Raw genomic sequence first — 23252 nt, 5'->3', positions numbered from 1 at the left:
AAAATTAAAAATACAAGTACGAGTGTAGAAGGACTACTTGGGGATGGAGCCTGACTTGCAAGGGTATGGGTGGTGTGTTTGAGTATAACGGTTTAACTTGGGTAATCCTTTCAAAGTAGTTATAATCTCATGAACAATTGCTCATTAAAATCAAAAACAAAAATTCACCTCCATAAATTTTAATTTTAACTAGACAATTTTACTTTCAAGAAGCTACCAAGAATGAAAACTTAGCATTTCGAGCAGTGTTATTGTACAAATGCTTACATATCAAAATAAAAATGTTTTAACACATGTATTTGAATGTTTAAAATAAATGCATAAAACAGATAACTCAATATCTTTTCCTGACTTAAAGAGCAGATCACACTATTGTAACACGTTCCTAAATATCTTCTCATTGAAACACATTAAATTGATACCACAAAACATCGTGTGCAACTAAGTTATCAGTTTTCTTGCTCTTACCTGTCTGTTGTCACCTCTCCAAAGTCCATTGACTGTCTGTGTTGGAGCAATTGTAACTACAGGTGGAGTATTTGCTGGAGTCTGGGTTCCCTGTGGAATTATTATTGTTCCTGGAGCCCGTTTGGGTGTGCCAGTAGGAGAACTGTGATTGGTAACGGGTGATGATATTGGGGAATGTTCATTACCACGGGAAGAGCCTGAAAATATGAAAAGAGCAATATTAAATAAGATTGAATTCTCTGATTTCAATTAATCACCACTGCACTAATCAGATGGGCATCTTTCCACTCATTTAATCAATGTAATATTCAATACTCAAAAGAACATATGTCTACGTGTCTTATTGATGATTTAAAAATGCACCTTTCACAAACCCACCACAACATAAAAACCTCACCACAAGTTTTCAAATTAGATTCCAGAGGTTTGCTGCTAAAGGCACAAAGATAATCATCCTTTGTCCTTCTGGGGCAAAGCAATTGAAGTGCTTTAAGAGTGGTACACTATGACAGATCCTGTGGAATTTGTTTTGATCATTTGGGCTATCATATTCCTGGTCCTCCCCTCGCAAAATTCAGTGAGAGGCTGCAGGACTGATAAACCGTTTGTACTCCTGAGAAATGAGCTGCAAACAAAAATAGAACTTACTGGAAAACCTCAGCAGGTCTGGCAGCATCTGTGTAGAGAATGTTTCGGCACCAGTGACCCTTCTTCAGAGCTGATGATAGCTAGGAAGTAGATGGTTTTTACACAGGAGATGCGGTTCTGAAGAAGGGTCAGTGGATCTGAAATGTTAACTCTGATTTCTCTCCACAGATGCTACCAGACCTGCTGAGATTCTCCAGCAATTATGTTTTTGTTTCAAATGAGCAGCAGATTTTATTATTGTTTTATCCTAGCTTTCAACCTCTTGAATGAGGCTATGCACTTGTTTAGCTGTTCTTGTTAATATCGTAACTTTCACTTTGAAAGTGGTCATGCAAAGAGGGAATCAAGACCTAACTCAGTAAGGTATGTGAGTAGGCTTCACATTAATAAACTGGGACCTGTTTTTTGTCATCATTTCTACTATCCCACCTTTATTCACAACTAACTCATCTTTAACCTCACCAGCACCCACCAAAACATGTTTCATGAGAATCCTGTTTTCAGTAATGCAGGTTATTAATTAGATTCCCTACAGAATGGAAACAGGCCCTTCGGCCCAACAAGTCCACACTGACCCTCTGAAGGGCAACCCAGACCCGTTTCCCTACATTTACCCCTGACTAATGCACCTAACACTATGGGCAATTTAGCAGGGCCAATTCACCTGACCTCCACACCTTTGGATTGTGGGAGGAAACCGGAGCACCCAGGCAGACACAGGGAGAATATGCAAACTCCACACAGACAGACAGTCACCTGAGGTGAGAATCGAACCCAGGTCCTTGACACTGTCAGGCAGCAGTGCTAACTGCTGAGCCACCGTGCTGCCCCTGTAGGGTTATGCGACGTGTAATGATAGAGGTTTTTGTTCTTCAGACTTCTTTGCTTCTTTCCAGGCATTTTGTTATTACAACAAGAGGACATTCCACATTTGAATGAGGGAAAGAAACACTGATGTAGCTGGGTGGATAAAATGGTAAAAGTCTGAACCAGGAAACTGAATGTCTTGAACATGTCCATCTCTAGTCTTAGTGGAGGTAGATGATTAATCTTCCCATGGAAGGAAGGCTGGTTTGTTAATTTTGTTTAAGGAGATTATGTGCCTTCATTTTAAGAGTGACTTAATTTTCCACCATAAATGACCATATTTCCAAACAAATTTCTCTCCAAACTCTGGGACCTAGGTCTCTGCTCGCGCTTCTGTAACTGGATCCTTGACTTCCTGACCAGCAGACTACAGTTCGCAAGGATAGGTGACAACACCTCCTCCATGATAATCCTCAACATCAGTGCCACGCAAGGCTGCATACTCAGCCTCTTACTATACTCCTTTGGCTGTGTGGCCAAGTTCCACTCCAACTACTTTTACAAGTTTGCTGATGACACCACTGTGGTAGGTCAGATCTCAAACAGTGACGAAACAGAGTACAAGAAGGAGTTTGAGTGCTTAGCAGCATGGTGTAAATACAACAAATCTCTCCATCAATGCCAACAAAATGAAAAAATTAGTCATTGATATCTGGAAGTGGAGTGGAGGGCACACCCTCCCACTTGCAAGAGTGACACTGAGGTGGAGATAGTCAACAGGGTCAAGTTCCTGGGTAGTGACAATCACCAACAGCTTGTCCTGGTCCGCCCACATTGATACTATGGTCAAGAAAGCACAACAACACCTCTACTTCCTCAGAAGACTAAGAAAATTGGGCATGCCCATAAAGCTTTGTACAAACTTTTATAGATGCACTATAGAAAGCAAACTGTCTGGATGCATCACAACATAGTATGGCAACTGTTCTTCCCAAGCTCAAAAGAAACTACACCCAGAGTTGTGAACACAGCCCAGTCCATCACACAAACCAACCTTCCATCCATTGACTCCATCTGTACCTCCCAGTGCCTTGGGAACATAACAACATAATCAAAGACACCTCCCACCATTGGGAGGAATTATATTCTCTTCCTTTATGCAAAAGATATAAAAGTTTGCATACAAGGACAAACAGATTCAAGAACAGCTTCTTCCCCACTATTTATCAGACTTCCGAATGGACCTCTTTAATGTTAATGTTGATCTTTCTCTCTGCACCCCTCGGCAGCTGTAACACTGTACCCTGCACTCTACTCTGTTAGCCTGATGCACTTGTATAACACGATTTGCCTGTAAAGCACATAAGACAACGCTTTTCACTGCACCTTGGGACATGTGACAGTATAAATCAAATCATATCAAAAAGAAAATTCAGGCTTCACAGCTGTTGAAAAACCTGGCAGATAAAGGAGCCTTTAAGGGCTGCATTCAGATAGTAAAAACAAAAACGAATGCTATAAATATTGACCAGGTCAGCAGCTTCTGTGGAGAGAAACAGAGTTAACATTTCAGGTTGATGACCTTTCACTGGAACAGATCATTATAATCATGAAGGGAAATTAAGGTTAAACAACTAAGTATTTACATGGAAGAAAGCCAATGCTTTACATTGGGTTGAGAAACCCTCAGTCTGTCCCCTTATTCTTTCCATGAAGCTTCTATCCCCCAAGACACCCATTTCCCCAGAGAGTATCCATTCCACTGCTCCATTTGCCCTCCCTTACTAGTGCCAACTGCTGGATGTTCCATAACACTAGGCACAAGCTCAGATATAGCCCTTGGTGCTTCATCTACTGCTCCACTTATTAGCCCAATCTCTGAGTAAAGTTGCAAGCCATGCAATGAGTGAGTTAGCAAACAGGGAGGGAAACAGCAACCATTGGGATAGCCAGAAAGCTCTGTCACAAGGTGATTGGCCAGCAGCCAGAGACCTCTGTTGTCGAAGTGTGAGACTGTCATCATCTGCACATGTGCAGTCAGCCAAAACTATCCTTATCGGCCATCTTGGCATTGACGACACATACACTTGCCTTTATTTAAATGAGGTTTGAGTCTGACACACATTTGAATTTAATCTCACCTGTTTCTACCTAACTATATCAGCTAACCATTTGCATAACTGAAGACTTTGGTTATTTTTGCATACAAAGTAATCTAGGATTGCCACCAATAATCAGTGACAAAATTTACCAAACAGGCATTTGCCGTTGTTTTGCATAGCAGGTAGGTTGCTCAGTAGACCTTTACAGGTAGCTTAATGTAGACATTTCCTTGTCCTTTTGTCATATTAGGTCATAAATTATCAAGCTCATTTAGGTCTCTCATCCAAACAAAGAAAGACAGCATCAATTGGCAACAAAGCACATTGACCCTTCAGCTTGCTCTTAGCAACCTATGTCTCTATCTGCTGATTATACCAAGGAAGCTATTATGTTCACCAGTAGAGCTATAATGTGTCTCCAAGACTTCAAAAACCCTATTTGGTGAACAGCTACTGAATTACTTTATGGCTAGCCACACTGATTTTTCCAAAACCCTGCACTCTTGTGTAGAAGAGAAATTAATTAGGGGCTCAAATATCCTGGGAATCGTGGTGTACCTGTAAAGCACTTCATTTCCCAATGTACATTCTGTATTCTGATAATATTTTAATTCCTGCTTAATCGAAATCGGAATCAACCTTGTTCTTTAAAAATAATTTCAAGTTTTGCTTTGATAATCATGCTTAGTCTGGGGGATAGATGACTGCAACACCTCAGCAATTCTGTCAGTATAAAACACTGCAGAATATGTAAAGCAGAGTACAGCACCCTTCGCTCTATTACAGCAGTGATAATTTTAAAAGATGATTCTCTGGCAACAAGTGACACCATATATTTGCACCTCCATGAAACTGTGCTAATTGATTCCAGATCTGAAACTGATGTAATGGGCCATACATCAATCTCCCAATGGAGGAGCATAGAACATAGAACAATACAGCACAAAACAGGCCCTTCAGCCTACGATGTTGTGCCGACCACTGATCCTCATGTATGCACCCTCAAATTTCTGTGACCATGTGCATGTTCAGGAGTCTCTTAAATGTCCCCAGTGACCCTGCCTCCACAACTGCTGCTGGCAACACATTCCATGCTCTCACAACTCTCTGTGTAAAGAACCTGCCTCTGACATCCCCTCTATATTTTCCTCCAACCAGCTTAAAACTATGACCCCTCGTGTTAGTCATTTCTGCCCTGGGAAATAGTCTCTGGCTATCGACTCCATCTATGCCTCTCATTATCTTGTATACCTCAATTAAGTCCCCTCTCCTCCTCCTTTTCTCTAATGAAAAAAGTCTGAGCTCAGTCAACCTCTCCTCATAAGATAAGCCCTCCAGTCCAGGCAGCATCCTGGTAAACCTCCTCTGAACCCTCTCCAAAGCATCCACATCTTTCTTATAATAGGGCGACCAGAACTGGACGTAGTATTCCAAGTGTGGTCTAACCAAAGTTTTATTGAGCTGCAATAAGATCTCACGACTCTTAAACTCAATCCCCCCGTTAATGAAGGCCAATACACCATATGCTTTCTCACCACTTGGGTAGCCATTTTAAGGGATTTATGTACCTGCACACCAAGATCCCTCTGCTCCTCCACACTGCCAAGAATCCTATCCTTAATCCAGTACTCAGCTTTAAAATTCAACCTTCCAAAATGCATCACCTCGCATTTATCCAGGTTGAACTCCATCTGCCAACTCTCAGCCCATCACTGCATCCTGTCAATGTCCCGCTGCAGCCTATAACAGCCCTCTATACTGTCAACGACACCTCCAACCTTTGTGTCATCTGCAAACTTGCTGACCCATCCTTCAATCCCCTCATCCAAGTCATTCATAAAAATTACAAACAATAGAGGCCCAAGGACAGAGCCCTGTGGAACACCACTCACCACAGACTTCCAGGCAGAATATTTTTCTTCTACTACCACTCGCTGTCTTCTGTTGGCCAGCCAATCCTGTATCCTGACAGCTATGTTCCCCTGAATCCCATTCCTCCTGACCTTCTGAATAAGCCTACCATGGGGAACCTTATCAAATGCCTTGCTGAAGTCCATATACATCACATCCACAGCTTGACCCTCATCAACTTTTCTAGTCACATCCTCAAAGAACTCGATAAGGTTTGTGAGGCATGACCTGCCCCTCACAAAGCCGTGTTGACTGCACTTAATCAAACCATGCTCTTCCAGATGGTCATAAATCCTATCCCTCAGAATCCTTTCTAACACCTTGCAGACGACAGACGTGAGACTTACTGGTCTGTAATTGCCAGGGATTTCCCTATTTCCTTTCTTGAAGAGAGGAATTACATTTGCCTCTCTCCAGTCCTCAGGTACGACTCCAGTGGAGAGCGAGGATGAAAAGATCTTCGCAAGTGGCGAAGCAATTGCATTTCTCATTTCCCAAAGCAGCCGAGGACAAATCTGGTCTGGGCCTGGCGACTTGTCAATCTTAATGTTTGACAAAATTTTCAGCACATCAGCTTCCTCTATCTCTATCCATTTCAGCATGCACACCTGCTCTTCAAAGGTTTCATTTACTACAAAGTTTGTTTCTTTTGTAAAGACAGAAGCAAAAAACTCATTTAGGGCTTCCCCTACCTCCTCAGACTCCACACACAGATTCCCTATGCTATCCCTGATCGGCCCTACTCTTTCTTTGATCATTCTCTTATGCCTCACATAAGTGTAAAATGCCTTTGTGTTCTCCCTAATCCGTTCTGCCAAGCCTTTCTCGTGCCCCCTCCTGGCTCTCCTCAGACCATTTTTAAGCTCCTTCCTCACCTGCCTGTAATCCTGTAGAGCTGAGCTTGACCCTAGCTTCCTCCACCTTATGTAAGCCACCTTCTTCCTTTTGACGAGAAGCTGCATCGCTCTCGTCATCCAAGGTTCCTTTATCTTACCACTTCTTGCCTGTCTCAGAGGGACATATTTATTCATCACTTGCAACAACTGTTCCTTAAACAGTCTCCACATGTCTATAGTGCCTTTACCATGGAACAATTGCTCCCAATCCATGCTTCCTAACTCATGTCTAATCGCATCATAGTTTCCTCTTCCCCAATTAAATATCCTCCCATTTTGTCTGATCCTCTCCTTCTCCATAGCTATGTCGAATGTGAGGCAGTTGTGGTCACTATCACCAAAATGCTCTCCCACCACAAGATCTGATACCTGCCCCGGCTCGTTTCCGAGCACTAAGTCTAGAGTGGCCTCTCCCCTCGTCGGCCTGTCAATGTACTGAGTTAGGAAACCCTCCTGAACACACCTTACAAAAACAGCTCCATTCAAATCTTTTGCTTGAAGGAGAGCAGAATTGGGTCATGTCCCACTAAATTTAAGTTTCTTAAGTTTATGTAGAAGTAGCTTTTCCAAGGTTTCCCCCACCCGAACCTCCACCATAGTGACCATAAAATTGCATTTCCTTGCGATGTACAATTTTCATGTTTTGGTGTGGGTTTTGAAAATCATAAAAGGAAAAACATCTCCATTCAAAAGGTTTGCAGCCCTAGGAGGAAGCCAGCTGAAGGGTTGGGAAAATTCTGAAAAGTACAAACTGTTTTGACACTTTGAAATGTAATTATTAGAACCTGTAATGTAGATGCATTTTAATGCAGTGATTCATCATGGGCAAATTGACCTTTACATTGATCAGCATTATGTAAGTGTGTCATGTATGGTCGTTTCTCTATTGAATAATGCTCCATAATGCATTAAAACATATTAAAAATGCCATGACAGCCTTTGGTGTCATATTTTGTGCATGTTAAATAACAGCATTTTTAAATCAAACTACTCTGAAATGCTATTACACACCTCTGCAGCAGATAGGATTTGAATCTGGGCCTCCTGCCTCAGAGGTAGGGATACTACCACTGTGCCCCAGACTGTGAATTATAATGACTGATAGTTGATAAGAAAGACATGCTTTTGAAATGAGAAAACAAATCTTTGCACATACTCCTTTTCATTTATTGGCAGACATTTTGTTTTGAAATGGGGAATGATTCTGTCCTCCATTTCAGGCAATGTAGCTGGAAGCTTTTTTCAAAATATGACAATGACAAAGACTGTGAAGGCTTGGCTGGTTTTCAATCAGTAAATAACTTTAGCTCAGCAAGTGGTCTAATGATCCAAGATTGATTCTTACATTTTAGACCCTGTAATAACATACTTCAGTGATTTTATACTGAAGAGGTTATTATCCCCCAGAATCAATGTGTTAGATATTTAAGATTTTTCAAATTTTCTTATTGGTATTGTACAACTCTTGAGATCTATGTGTATTGGATATTGGGTGGGTGATTGTGAAGAGTATGAGGCAAGGGGCAAAAAGGTGAGAGGGCAGCTTGGCATGGATCTGAGTGAGGGATAGGAGATGGCATGAAATATCATGGGTAACTTGATGGGCCTGGGTTAACACCGGAGTTGACGTCATAGAGTCTTAAGAGACATACAGAACAGAAACACACCCTTCGGTCAAACTTGGCTATGCTGAACAGAAATCCTAAATTAATCTAGTCCCATTTGCCAGCATTTGGCCCATATCCCTCTAAACCCTTCCTATTCATGCACCCATCCAGATGCCTTTTGTATGTTGTAGCTATGCTGAAAATGTGTTGCTGGAAAAGTGGAGCAGGTCAGGCAGCATCCAAGGAGCAGGAGAATCGACGTTTCAGGCATGAGCCCTTCTTCAGGAAATTCCTGAAGAAGGGCTCATGCCCAAAACGTTGAATTCCTGAAGAAGGGCTCATGCCCGAAACGTCGATTCTCCTGCTCCTTGGATGCTGCCTGACCTGCTGCGTTTTTCCAGCAACACATTTTCAGCTCTGATCTCCAGCATCTGCAGTCCGCACTTTCTCCTATGTTACTATAGCAGCCTCCACCACCACCTCTGGCAGCTCACTCCATCCATACACCATCCTCTCCATGAAAAAGTTGCTCTTTAGATCCCTTTTAAATATTTCCCCTCTCACTTAGATTAGATCCCCTACAGTGTGGAAACAGGCCCTTTGGCCCAGCAAGCCCACATCGACCCTCTGAACAGTAACCCACCCAGACCCATTTCCCTCTAATGCACCTAACACTATGGGCAATTTAGCATGGCCAATTCACCTGACCTGCACATCTTTGGACTGTGGGAGGAAACTGCAGCACCAGGAGGAAACCCACGCAGACACAGGGAGAATGTGCAAACTCCACACAGTCACCCAAGGCTGGAATCGAACCTGGGATCCTGGTGTTGTGAGGCAGCAGTGCTAACCACTGAACCACCGTGCCGCCCCACGATCTCTAGTTTTGGACACCCCCTACTCCGGGGGAAAAAAATCTTTGCCATTCATCCTATCCATGCCCTCTTGTGATTTTATCAACCTCTCTTGGGTCACTCTTCAGCCTCCGATGCTCCAAAGAAAATAGCCCCAGCATATTCGGCCTCTCCCTATAGCTCAAACCTTCAAACTGTGGCAACATCCTTGTAAATCTTTTCTGAATCCCTTTAAATTTAACAACAACTTTCCTATAGCAGGGACAGCAGAACTGAATGCAGTATTCCAAAAGTGGCCTAACCAATGTCCCGCAATATGACCTCCCAACTCCTATATACACTGACCAATAAAGACAAGTGTATCAAATGTATTCTTCACTACCCTGTCTACTTATGACTCCACTTTCAAGGAACTATGAACCTGTACTCCAAGGTCTCTTTGTTCAGCAACACTCCCTGGACCCTACCATTAAGAGCATCAGTCCTGTCCTGATTGGCCTTTTCAAAACACAGCACCTCACATTTATCTCAATTAACTCCATCTGTCACTCCTCAGCCCACAAGCCCAGCTGATCAAGGTCCCATTGTACTCTGAGATGACCTTCATCACTGCCCATGATACCATCAATTTTAGTGTCATCTGCAAGCTTATGACATATGGTGAGGGATGAGGTTTAGGATATTGTTAAAGGACATTGAGAGCTGGGCTGTTGGAGAACCGAGCTGTGTTACTAACCAACTCACATCCACACACACACTTCACAAATCCTCCATCATGACTCACAAAATATACTACAAACAAAACCCTCGCGTGTCAGGACAAAAACTCCAAGCAAAGTCACACGTCGTTCAGATGTACACTTCAAAACATGCAAAAGTGTGCAGTTCAGATTTCTAAGGCCCACATGAAAATCTGGCCCAATACACTCCTTCGAGAATGAGGAGGAGACTACCCAACATAAATTTCTGTTGATCTCATCCCAGCAACAAGATGTGACTTTCACCTAACCTGTCTTTGATTGATAAACTCCAGACTGCAAAATGAAGTCACTAATCTGCCTTAATAAACAAAAAATACAGTACAGCACAGAAGCAGGCCATTCAGTCCATCAAGACTGCGCTGACACATGATGCCTTTCTAAACAAAAATTCTTTTGCCTCTACGTGGTCTGTATCTCACTATTCCTTGCCTATTCTGATATCTGTCAAGATGTTTCTTAAACATTGCTATTGCATCCGCCTCCACCACTACCTCTGGCAGTGCATTCCAAGCAGTTACCACTGTCTGTGTAAAGCATGTGCCTCTCACATCTCCTTTAAACTTACCCCTTTTACCTTAAACCTATGTCTCCTAGTAATTGACATTGCTACCTCAGCAAACACACTCCAACTATCGATGTCTCTCATAATTTTGTAAACATCTGTCAGATAGCCCCTTAGCCTTCCACATTCAAGTGAAAACAAATCAGATTTGTTCAATCTCTCCTTATAGCTAAAACCCTCCAAACCAGGCAACAACTTGGTAAACCATTTCTGTACCCTCTCCGCAGCCTTCACATCCTTCTGGTAGTGTGGTGGCCCGAACTGTACGCAATATTCCAAATGTAGCTCAACTAATGTTCTATATAGCTGCAACATTACTTGCCAATTTTTATACTCTATGCTCTGACTGATGAATTTAAGCATATCATATGCCTCCTTGGCCACCTTATCCACTCAGAAAACTGTAGACCTATACGCCTAGATCCCTTTGGATGTTGATGCTGCTAAAGGTTCTGCAATTTATTGTATACTTCCCTCCTGCATTAGATCTTACACAATGCATCATCTTGCATTGTCCAGTTTAAATTCCACCTGCCATTTCTCCATTCAAGTCTCCAGCCTATCCTCTGGCAAATCTCTTCACTATCTGTAGCTCTCCCAACCTTTGTGTCATCTGCAAACTTACTAATCAGGCCACCTACATTCTCTTCCATATCATATTGATATATATTACAAACACAGATCTTCAGTGAGGAAAACACCCTTCAACGATAACTCTCTGTCTTCTATGACAAAGCCAGTTTTACATCCAAGTTGCCAGCTCACCATGGATCCCAAATGACTTCACCTTTTGTATCAGACTGCCATGAGGAACCTCATTAAAGGGCTTACTAAAGTCCATAACGATAACGATAATGCCCTACCCTTAATCACCTTTGTCACTTTCTTAAAATACTCAATCAAGTTTGTGAGACATGACCTCCCCCACATAAAGCCATGCTACTTATGCTAATATGTACATACTTTTCCAAATATCAGTAAATCCTATTCCTAAGAATGTTCAACAATAATTTTCTTCCCACTGACGTAAGACTCACTGGCCTGTAATTTCCCAGATTATCCCTGTTGCCTTCTTTAAATGAAGGAACATTAACTATTTTCCAGCCCTCTGGGACCTCTCCTGCGCTGAAGAGGATACAAATATTTTGTACAAGGCCCTATCAATTTTCTCCCTCACCTCCCTCAATATTCTGGGATTGATCCCTCAGCTCCCTCAATATTCTGGGATCGATCCCATCAGGTCCTGGGGACTTGCCCACCTTAATGCTTTTCAAAACAGCAAACACTTCCTTTTTCATACCGACATGCTCTAGAATATCAACATACCCCTCTTAGACTCGCTATCCATCATATCCTTCTCCATGTGAATACCGATGCAAAGTATCTATTCAGCACTTCACCCACTTTCTCTGGCTCCATGCATAAATTGTCTATTTTGTCCTTATATATGTATAAAATGCCTTAGGACTTTCCTTAATCCTGTTTGCCAAGGACAATTCATGGCCTCTTTAGCCTTCCTAATTCCTTTATTGAGCTCTTTCCCACCATCTTTATATTCTTCGAGTGCTCACTGTCTAATGTGAAACTGAGTTTAACAATTGTAGATCAGCAGTCTCTGACCGTTATAAAACACAATAGCCCTGATTTTGCCATGGTAATTAGGAATAATTTCTGAGTATTCACCATCATTACATCATTAAAATTGACAAGAACAACTGAGAAATAACTTGGAAATCCAGAAATTGTTGTCAGTGATTTCTGTGCTTCTTTAGAGAGTGAGCTGTTGGAGCACCAACCATCCAGTCTGCAATAATTGGGAAATCAATGAAATAGCATGCACTTTTACTCTTAGATCAGTTACCACCACATGGGCAGGCCATCAGCTTTAGCTACCGCAGCCCACGGCAGGAATCTCCAGAACTCCTTGTCCTACAGGGATGGTGGAAGGCTCTTTAGGCAGTCACTGTGGCCCTAAAGATTCCCCTAGGGGCTTATGTCCTGAATAGGCTACATCTCAATGATTAAGGAGTAACTGAGCTTCTTTCTTAAACAGTGTAGTCATTTCATATCTACTGATAATGGATGTAGGTTTGCTTGCTGAGCTGGAAGGTTCATTTTCAGACATTTCATCACCTTACTAGGTAACATCCTCAGTGAGCCTCTGGAGGCTGATTGATGATGTTACCTAGTATGGTGACGAAACGTCTGAAAATGAACCTTACAGTTCAGGAGGCAAACCTACATCCAGAACCTTAACCTGAACTACAAATTTTCTCAAAACTCGCTTACTGATAATCTCCCCATTGGTTATTTTAATGTTTGTAGAAAGTCAAACTTCTCCATCCTGCTAACAAAAGCTATGTATTATTGAGACAGCATTTTTTCAAATGTACTAATTTATTACCTGTAAATTTAAATCAATAGTGTAGGAAATTAGGTGGTTTTGACTTCTTGGTTCGCAGTTTGTGAATATTTCCATGTGGTTAGCTACTAACATGGGACAGCCAATCCTACTGCAATCCCCATAGCAACACCTTGACCAACCAGAGTTGACTATGCATGGTCTGGGGGTTTTTTTTCAGCTAAGATTGACAGTTAACAGCTCCTGTTGTAACTCATGCCAACAATTGACCAACCAATCAGCACTTTCGTCCCATGCTATGTAAATTGGTGTTCCCTTTTCAAGTTTGGTTTCTTGTGTCAGTCCTGAAGAGTTCAAGACAAAAACCTTCAATTTCAAGTCTCTTTTGAGCAATGTATAAGCTAGCCTCCTATTTCCTGGTCACAACCGGAATAGAAAGTATTCACTTGTGATGCAACCCATGAAAATGCCTTTCTGAAAGTGTAAATCAACATATTACATGCAGTGTGAGACATGTATCCCTTAATTGTTTTAACACAGAGAGCACCAAGGCTAATTAGTATGTAAGTAATTTGCTTGTCATTTCTTAAGTCTAGTGGCTTATGAGTTAGATGAAGGACTATTTCTGTGGCGAGCTTTTCCTGGAAGAGGAAATTGCTTGAGAAACACCAACCACTCTATGTCAAGCATGGCTGACCAGTAGACTCCTGTTTCTACAGCCTGCCTTAGGTGTAGCAGAGGATTAGCAGGTTGATAGTGAACCTGGTTCACCAACTCATCAATGCATCTTCCTTGAGGATCAGATCCTGCAGTGGGTTTCGAACCTACAGCTTCTGGTTCAGAGACAGGGACATGATTTTAGTGCCACAACCCTCTTTAGGAAGGACAATTAGGGGGTGAGATGAAGCAGCCACATAATTGAATGCCCTTTATCTATCTAAGGTTGAATTTGAGGGTTTGGGAGCTTTAACGCCTTAGCAGTTTGTCAAAGTTAAAATTCAGGAATGATAGAGGGTTGTAGGATAAATGATGAATTGGGGGTAAACGTCTGTGGCTGGGGGGGGAGGGGGGGAGATCTTTAGGGCTGCAGGAACTACCTATTATGCTTGCAACATCTCTGTGGAGCATGGAGCCTCCAGTTCTGAAGTCCCCCTGAACTACATGAGGCTGGTGTCCTTAGGTGGCAAGAGGCTAGAAGGGGACAGTTACCCTTGATGTGGATCTCCACAGTTTAACCACATACTGATCCCCCAGAGCAGTCTTATCCAGTGGAGGGCAGTAAGGTTCAGGCAAACACTGCAGGTCAATGTCTTTTCATTAGAAAGGAAATCGATTTGAAAGATTAACTCAATGTCTTGCTTTCCAGGTGATGCCTGACCAGCTGAGGATTCACAGCATTTTCTGTCTTTATCCCAGTGGAATGGCGTATGATTATAAATTGAGAGGAACAAATAATTTATTTATTACATTTTTGAACAATTCAGTGCCTCAAAGGTTATAATGGTTTTTGATAAAGGGCAGAAATATCAGACTCAGAAAAAGCTCTCATATCTTATCACAAGACAGCAGTGTGACCTTTTGGAATCTTTAGGAACAATTCATGATGCTAATGAACAAAATATTATGGACAACGGGCCTGAGATTGCCTGGCTTGTATTTAATACTAAGTGTATTTTTTGCAAAAGCAATTAGCAAGGATGGATTCAGGGTTCAAAAATATTCCACAGAACAAAGCTTCAAATGATGAATTTGATTAAATTTTGATTCAAGAGGTCAAAAGTATATTTTTGATATCTTCACCCCATGCTTTTAACATGTTAGCATGTTTCATTCAATCAAAGTCTGAGCCTGTTGTGTGCTTAGGGAAAGCAACAGAAGCTTACACTGAATTCAGTTTTCAACATTTATGTAAATCAGACCTTCGAAGCAGTCTATGTGAATGTGAAAAAAAATAAATTGAAGGCATACTTGAACACCCAGATTCAGAACAGCGTGTCCATGATGATGTTTTCCAGCTCATTGTAATGTCTGACTGCTGTCTGGATCCATGCCAGACAGACTGGGATTAGTGCCAGAGGTCAAAGGTCCATTCTAATGTTTTTGTCACCAGTTCTGAAGCATAAATCTGTCCCTCAATGTAAACACATCCCAGCATCCACACAGCTGACCTGTCTTGTGAGGGAGACGTTGGGCCTGTTTTGATGTCCTTTCTTTCCCATGAGTTTTTCTGAATTTGATTACTGATGCAAGTTTTCTGCCAATTGACAAAATAAAATTTGAAGTTTACAAACACTTCTCAAATATTCTTGATGCATCCGAGTCAGGAAGAGAAAAATATGTATTGGCAAAAAGCTTACATCAATAACAGGTTCCAAAGAGCCTGCAGCACATTTGGGTTGCTGTTTTATTGAGACTATCAATTGTCAAAACCCACTCCTCTGAAGGATTTAACATGTCCAAGTTATGTTTTTAATCTAAGCCAAGGATTTTTATTAATCGTTTCACTGTCCAGAAGCTAAGCAGCTAAGTTATTCTAAATTTAGCTTTTGCACACCAGAGGGGTTGAGTACAGACTAAATCTGTGTTCCTGAAGGTGGTCATATTGTTATTTTGGTTTACACTTTAATATAAATAATGTATCATCAAATTCAGCACCCAAAGAATTCCTGAAACTTTACCCAATGCCCCCCAAATTTGCTTCAAACTGTTGCTGTCCGAATTTGTCTTTAAAGGAAGCTGGTTTTGAGCAATAGCCACATAGGTGTGCAGTCCTGTTCCAGCTCAAACATATACTTGTCCAATACAAATTGCTGACTAGCCATGGGCATGCCTGCAGGGACACCATTTTACCCACATGCACTAATTTTAGGAGAAAATACCTGGCATATCATGCAGGCTAAATATACAGTTATATTTTTACTTAACAAATATCTTCCACAATTCCATACGCAAGGAAGGAAAGAGCTGAAAACAACCTAAAAACACACATTCTGTGTTCCATTTTGTTATTGTACCAAAAATACAAATAGGTATGTTGTACAACTGCTAATATTGAAATCACAAACCAATAACAGTGCAGAAGTGCAATTAGCCATGTCCGATTCCCAATCTGCCATAACTGACTGGTGGGTAACTTATTGGACAACAGTGATCCAACACAATCTTGAAAGCAAGCAATTTGCTTGATGATCTTTCCTAAAACTCTACTACAAATATTAAACATTCAAAAAGGCAGCTAATAATTAAAAACTACTTATGCTTATGTATTGACACATTATTAAGCAATATAAAGCCAAAAGACAAATACACCATTATGTACTTTACATTTTCATGTACTGGATGACTGGAAAATTGTTCCGTTTACTCAGTAACGATGGAATGGTTACTTTAATACATTGGTAGCAGAGCAGAAGGATGGTGCACATGCAGGAACACTAGCTCAAAAACTTGTTGCTCGGTTATTGAAAATGCACCAAAGGAAAACTGTAGATTGCGTGGTAGATGATCCAGCCTGTGAAAAATTGCTATTTTCAACTTTCAAGTTAGTATTCTATAAACGACCGTTTAGATCAGTTGGTTGGACTGGTGGTGTGTAATGCCATGTGGGTTCAATGTCTACACTAGCTGAAGTTACCATCTTCTCAACTACACTCCTGTCTAAGTGCTTCTCAAGTTAGAATGCAGCCATAATGACAGAACAACTCTCCGATCCAATAGGACTATGGTGACTTTACCTTTACACACAGGAAACAAATGAAATGGTTTGCAGTTTTTGTGAAGATTTGTAGTTCAGGTCGAGGTTCAGGTTGTAAGTTTGCTCGCTGAGCTGGCAGGTTTGTTTTCGTCACCATACTAGGTAACATCATCAATGAGCCTCCGGTGAAGTGCTGGTGTTCTGTTCCACTTTCTATTTATGTGTCTTGATCTCTTAAGGTGGGTGATATCGTTTCTGGTTCTTTCTCTCAGAGGTTGGTAAATAGGGTCCAAGTTGATGTGATTATTGATAGAGTTCCGGTTTGAATGCCAGGCCTCTCGGAATTCCCATGCGTGTCTCTGTTTAGCCTTCCCTAGGATGGATGTGTTGTACCAGTCAAAGAGGTGTCCTTCCTCATCTGTATGCAAGGATACTTGTGATAGTGAGTCATGTCTTTTGGTGGCTAGTTGGTGTTCGTGTATCCTGTTGACTAGTTTTCTGCCTGTCTGTCCAATGTAGTGTTTGTTACAGTCCTTGCATAGTATTTTGTAAATGACATTCGTTTTGCTGGTTGTTGGTATTTCGGTTCTTCAGTAGCTGTTTCAGTGTGTTGGTAGGTTTGTGGGCTACAATGATGCAAAGATGTCGGAGTAGTCTGGTTGTCATCTCTGAAATGTCTTTGATGTATGGTAGTGTGGCTGGAGTTTCTGAGCGTGTTGTGTCTACTTCTAGGGGTTTGTTGTTTAAGAATCAGTGGACTGTGTTTATCGGGTACCCATTCTTCTGCTAAATATGCATTTTTGTCCTGCTGCTTGTAGTTCCGGGGTGCTGCAGTGTGTTGTGGCCTGTTTAAGTAAGGTCCTGATGCAGACTCGTTTGGTGTTGGGATTATTGCTTCTGTAGTTAAGTTTCTGATCATTCCAACACCCACAAACGAGGCTGCATCGGGACATTACTTAAATGAGCCACAACACACTGCAGTACCCAGGAACTACGAGTGATGGAAGTAGAATACCTATACAGCATATCCAAGAAGAACAGGCACCCAATAACACAGTCCACCGATTCTTAAACAACAAACCCAAACAAGTAGCCACAACACGCTCAGAAACTCTAGCCACACTACCATACATCAAAGACATCTTGGAGATGACAACCAGAACCACTCTGACATCTTGGCATTATTGTAGCCCGCAAACCTACCAACACACTGAAACAGCTACTGATGAATCAAAAGGACCCTATACCAACGACCAGCAAAACAAATGTCATTTACAAAAAATACCCTGCAAAGACTGTAATAAACACTACATTGGTCAGACGGGCAGAAAACTAGCCACCAGGATACATGAACACCAACTAGCTACCAAAAGACATGACTTACTATCACTAGCATTCTTACACACAGACGAAAAAGGACACCTCTTCGACTGGGCCAACACATCCATCCTAGGACAGGCTAAACAGAGACATGCATGGGAATTCATAGAGGCCTGAACTCCACCAATAAACACATCGATTTGGATCCCATTTACCAACTTCTGAGAGAAAGAACTGGAAATGGTATCACCCACCGTAACAGACCAAGACACATAAATAGAAAACAGGACAGAAAACCAGTGACTCACCAGAGGTTCACTGATGATGTCACCTAGCATGGTGACGATACATCTGAAAACAAACCTGCCAGCTCAGCGAGCAAACTTAGAACCCAAATTAAATTGTATTTAATAGATTAATGAACTACAATCAGTGTGGCCTTCTTCCTTACTAAAGCTCTACAAAGTAACTGATGTTGGTAAACTAAACTGCTGTGGTGAATTGCTTTTGCCCGAAACATCGATTTTTCCTGCTCCTCGGATGCTGCCTGACCTGCTGTGCTTTTCCAGCACCACTCTGATCTAAACTCTGGTTTCCAGCATCTGCAGTCCTCACGTTTGCCTAATGTAATATTATCTTTAGACTCGTCAACAGCAATACAGCTGATGGGGAAGTGACATATGTATTAACCATTATTACCATGAAAAATGATACTCACTTCTTTGAATTTCTTGATAAACATTTCTGTTGAAACAAAATATCTATGATCACTATTCCCTTATTTGAAAATTTGTTGAGTAAAAGCATGATGCTTTAAAAAAATGCTGTATTTAAGGGAGTTTAACAGCTGTGATACCATATGTTGAATTTTTCAATAGGTGACAGAGGGACAGAGATTGGGGATGTTTCCAGGTGCCAAACCAACCCCTGGCAGGTAACACTTATGTTCCGATGGCGAGTCAGTGGTCTCAAAATATTAACTCTGCTTTCTCTGCACAGAAGCTGAGTTTCTCCAGCAATTTTTGTTTTTGCTTCAGGTAACACTTACTGTCATTCTCACAGGAGGACTGCCCTTAATTGACGTGGCAATGGATTCCCAGCTAATTCTGTCAAACTCTTGAAACTGAAACAGAGTTCAAACAGAGGAGTTCCAGAGCAAAAAGGTGTTCATTCCCAGAGGATCCCAGAATCTCCGTGCCCATCAATATTAAATCTTAATAGGTCTTTAAATGACCAAATTATTTACCTGCTGCTTGCAACCCTGGGGTTGACTGCAAAACTGACCTACAGATTGGAGACTTGAAATTCCACACCCTCTCTTCTCACATCCAATGCCATTGCACTGTAAAATGTAAATCCCACATATCTAGGTAGAATGTTTCAAGTGTATGATTTACCGTTAAATGACAGTTTCAAAATATTATAAGATCTGATCCCCTGCGACTCCTTAGGAACTACTGTGAGGTCAAATGGATTTTCCTGCACTTTCGTCCCAAATGTCTTACTAATTACACAGCTCACTCTGATGGCACCCCACCCATCCAAGACTAACTGCATTCTCCAACTCACTAGTTGCCACTGCTTGAATATCCTGGAATCCCTGGTACCCAAACCATATTTAAAAGGCTGTTGTACCCCTTGTAAAATGCTCGCATTCCGGAATTATCTTACACGGTTTGGGACACATGGAAGACAAGGGGAAATTGACACTGTGCTTTGCTGATGGGGACCAACAGGTCCAGTGGATGGGGGCGAGGCAGAGAAGATCCTTCTCCCCAAGGACCAGCAGAAGAGGACAAGACTTGCGAGTCTGGTGCAGCACTGGTGGGGTCTCCGCACTCCTGAGCCATGCTGCAAGCAAGTCAATGACCCTTTACACTCCGCCAGGATGCATGCAACCATCTTCCCCCTAATACCTCAGTCTCACTTCAGCCCTGTTACTGCACCGATCTCTCACCAAGGCTCTTTCTCCACCACTCTCACTATTGCACATCTTCCCTCATTTTCCCTCTCCCAGCCTGACCTCGATTACAAAACCCTGTCTGGCCTCTGTGTTGCCCACTCACTTATTCAGGACACCTCACCACTTTCCCAGTGTACAAACAGACATGTTTACACATTTACAGCTCCATTTTGATGTTGTCCCTTCTTATTTACATCACAATGGAAGGAAACAGCAGTCACTTCTCAACTCGTGAGTCTCAGGCTCAGGTTCTTACTGTTGGTGAATTCACAAAGTACACATGCCCTTCTATGTAACCCACCCTGTCAACTCCATAGGCTATAAACTTCCAAAAGTCCTAACACAACTCATCTAATTGACTCCTCATCTCTCCACTTTACCCCCTGAACCCCAGGCATATTGACGTCAGACCTAGCAGTACATTCCCAACCCCCCACCCCCGCAATGGAAACCAGGCTGTTGCTGACTGTCAATCATGTAGGCATAATATGAAAATCAAAGTAGATACAAAGCGAGTGAGCACTAAGGCAGCAAAGCGAGCAGCCCTGCATTACAGCCTGGTTCAATCCAGGTGCTTGACCCTGTGTGTGTAAAGTGTCTTGGCAGTAGCACTGCCATGAGAAGTGCTGGCGCACTCCAACATGCCCCACTGAAATGGATTTGAAAACGTGCCATGTTGATGCAGCGAGGCTCTTACGTGTTGGATGGCAATGCCCATGGGTGTGGAGAACATGTGCACCTGGAGATGCTGGGGCCAAGTGTTCGAGATGGAGGCCCGGATGAGAAGGCAGTGAACTGGAGGCACCGGGTAGTCACACTGACGTCCATATTGGGGATTGACGGCATTGAGTTTATAGCTGCCAGGTGGCAGTATGGGAGAATGCATATTGAGAAAGCAGGATTATGTAATAATGACGCTGCTCAGGAGGGATAAACCATGTCAGTAGGGCTCTTGTCACTCACTAGTGAGAATCCTGGTTCACTGTCCAACATTTGGTTGAAAGGTGGAACCTTTTGCTCTCAACATTAAGATGCAGCATTGGTGCAGCAGTGGAAATCTCCTCCCATTTTCCCAACTTTCTTGTTGCAGCCCATGTCATTCAGGGATCTGGAGGATTTCACCCTCTGACTTTTCAATATTAGAACTTAACAAAAAAACTTCTGGAGTGCATTTACTGCCACAGAAAAATAAATAACACCTTTGAAGATTAGATTAAATAGAAACAGAAAACACCGGAGGCACTCAACAGGTTTGGAGGCATTTATGGAGACAGAAACCGAGTTAACATTTCAAGTTCAATTTGACTCTTTGAATATCAAAACTGAGATCAGTGTTAATGCCCTGAAGTTGTTGAACTTGCTGTTGAGTCCTGAAGGCTATAACGTACCTAATTGGAAAGTAAGGTGTTTTCGTCCAGCCTGCACTGAGATTTGCTGAAGCACTACAGTGTGCTTAGGATAGAAATGTTGGCATGGGAGCAAAGAGATTTGTTGAAATGTCAAGCAACTGACATTCTGGTAGAAATCCTTATGAAAGGATTGGGTTTGTTTGACCAAATAATTTTTGCCTGTTCTTACACTTTAATGATTTTTCAATCTGGCCACAGAGAGTAAAAATTGGCTCATCCGAAATCGAGCTATAGAGTTTTAATTTAAATATGAGAAAGCTGAAGGTGGTGGCACACCCCCTGAGGAAGCTGGATTATTACCAGGACTCCAATTTGATACTATTGCTTCTCTGGTAGTGGCTCTCAGCTAAGTCCCTGGAAGGGGACTGTTTGTAATCCATGGGAGTGTTGTGGAGCTAAGAACATAGAACATAGAACATAGAACAATACAGCACAGAACAGGCCCTTCGGCCCACGATGTTGTGCCGAACTTCTAACCTAGATTAAGCACCCATCCATGTACCTATCCAAATGCCGCTTAAAGGTCGCCAATGATTCTGACTAAGAAGTAACATTCCTTATAAGATTAATTTTTTCCTTATATTTCTGGTGCTGACTGTTTATGAAGCTGCTTCCATACCAGAAATGCCGCAGCAGGGCAGACCCAAAGGTCAATGCCATCACATTTTCTCGAGGGGTCCTAAAACAAATGTTAAGCATTTTATTTACATGCATAGGGAACTAAGAATAGAATTGCATTTGACATATTTCAGAAATCACTGGAAAAAGCCTAGCACAGAAACATTAACAGTAAAATCTATTGCAAACTGGAGGAGTAGCACCTAATTTTCTGCTTAACATTGAATTAACCAACTTTAGACCATGAACTGTGCCCTCCATTTTGATTAATCCCACAACCCCGCTCCCCGCCCCCCACCCCAACCTACCACTTGCCCCAGCCGCTTGCATTTGCTCTTAGCAGATCTGATCTATTTTCTACACCTAATACTTACCGTTAACACCTAATCTTCATCTTAATCTCTTCTCTACTACCATGAGCACTCCCATTGCCCAATGCTCTTTGCACCCTTACTATTTATTCCACTTGCTGCTCCTTCCTACCTTTACATCAGCAAATAAACATATCAATTTTCCAGGCCCCTTCAGTTCTAAAGAGGAGCCACATTATACTCAAAATGTTAACTCTCTCTCTCTCCACAGAAAGTGTCAGACCTGTTGAGGTTCTCCAGCACTTTGTTTTATTATTGCTTAGTGTAACGGCCTCTTAGGAAAGTAAAGTGTCTCATAAAGGGAAGTTGGTGCTTTGCTTGAAGACTGGGAAAATTCCACCTTGAGCGATGGAGGCTTTGTACTTCTATGTTAAGCTTGTTCCTTGGTTTATTGTTAGTTACAGACATACACTGAACTCTTGACTCCTGACATTGCTCGCTATACATATTAGTTGTGCTTAGCATTTGATTGACAGCATGGTAAATATAAAGTCTACCAGCTGATATCCTGGTGAGGTAATGAATTTTGTTTTATTCTGGTGCAATGAACTATGATGGATAAATCATCTATCGATTTTGTGATGTGTAAGGTTTAGTCATTTGATTTTGTTTCATTTTGTTCTAATTCAGTTTTCACTTATTAATTTCATAATAAAACTACAGATGTCCCAGCCTTTGCCAATATTAACATGCTGTATCTGACTGAATAAACTCCAGATTTTTTTGTGGGGCCGAGGTCATTGTTGGAGTGACATTGCAATGGGGCAGCAGATGGTCTTTGATAAATAGTACATGTGCTGCACCAGTGGTGTCCCTGTCACTGAAATTGGCCCTCAATCAATCAGCCAGAATTTCCCATTTTATGTTTGTAGAGCATATTGCCGTTGTACTGCACGTGT

The 23252-nt window shown here is 41.9% G+C and overlaps 1 protein-coding gene across 4 annotated transcripts in view; it reads right to left on the bottom strand.

The window, feature by feature from the left end:
- The window catches only part of LOC140464963 (genetic suppressor element 1-like), a 305622-nt gene that overhangs the window by 76416 nt on the left and 205954 nt on the right, over window positions 1–23252 (bottom strand). For all 4 annotated transcript variants that reach the window (XM_072560646.1, XM_072560648.1, XM_072560647.1 and 1 more), the window contains one exon: window positions 469–665. In XM_072560646.1, the coding sequence (XP_072416747.1) occupies window positions 469–665 (197 nt within the window). The remainder of the gene's footprint in view (window positions 1–468; window positions 666–23252) is intronic.

This window comes from Chiloscyllium punctatum, chromosome 41 (assembly GCF_047496795.1).
Source record: "Chiloscyllium punctatum isolate Juve2018m chromosome 41, sChiPun1.3, whole genome shotgun sequence".
Taxonomy (NCBI): domain Eukaryota; kingdom Metazoa; phylum Chordata; class Chondrichthyes; order Orectolobiformes; family Hemiscylliidae; genus Chiloscyllium; species Chiloscyllium punctatum.
The sequence above is the reverse complement of the archived record's forward strand: the minus strand, read 5'-3'. Positions and strand labels throughout refer to the sequence as shown.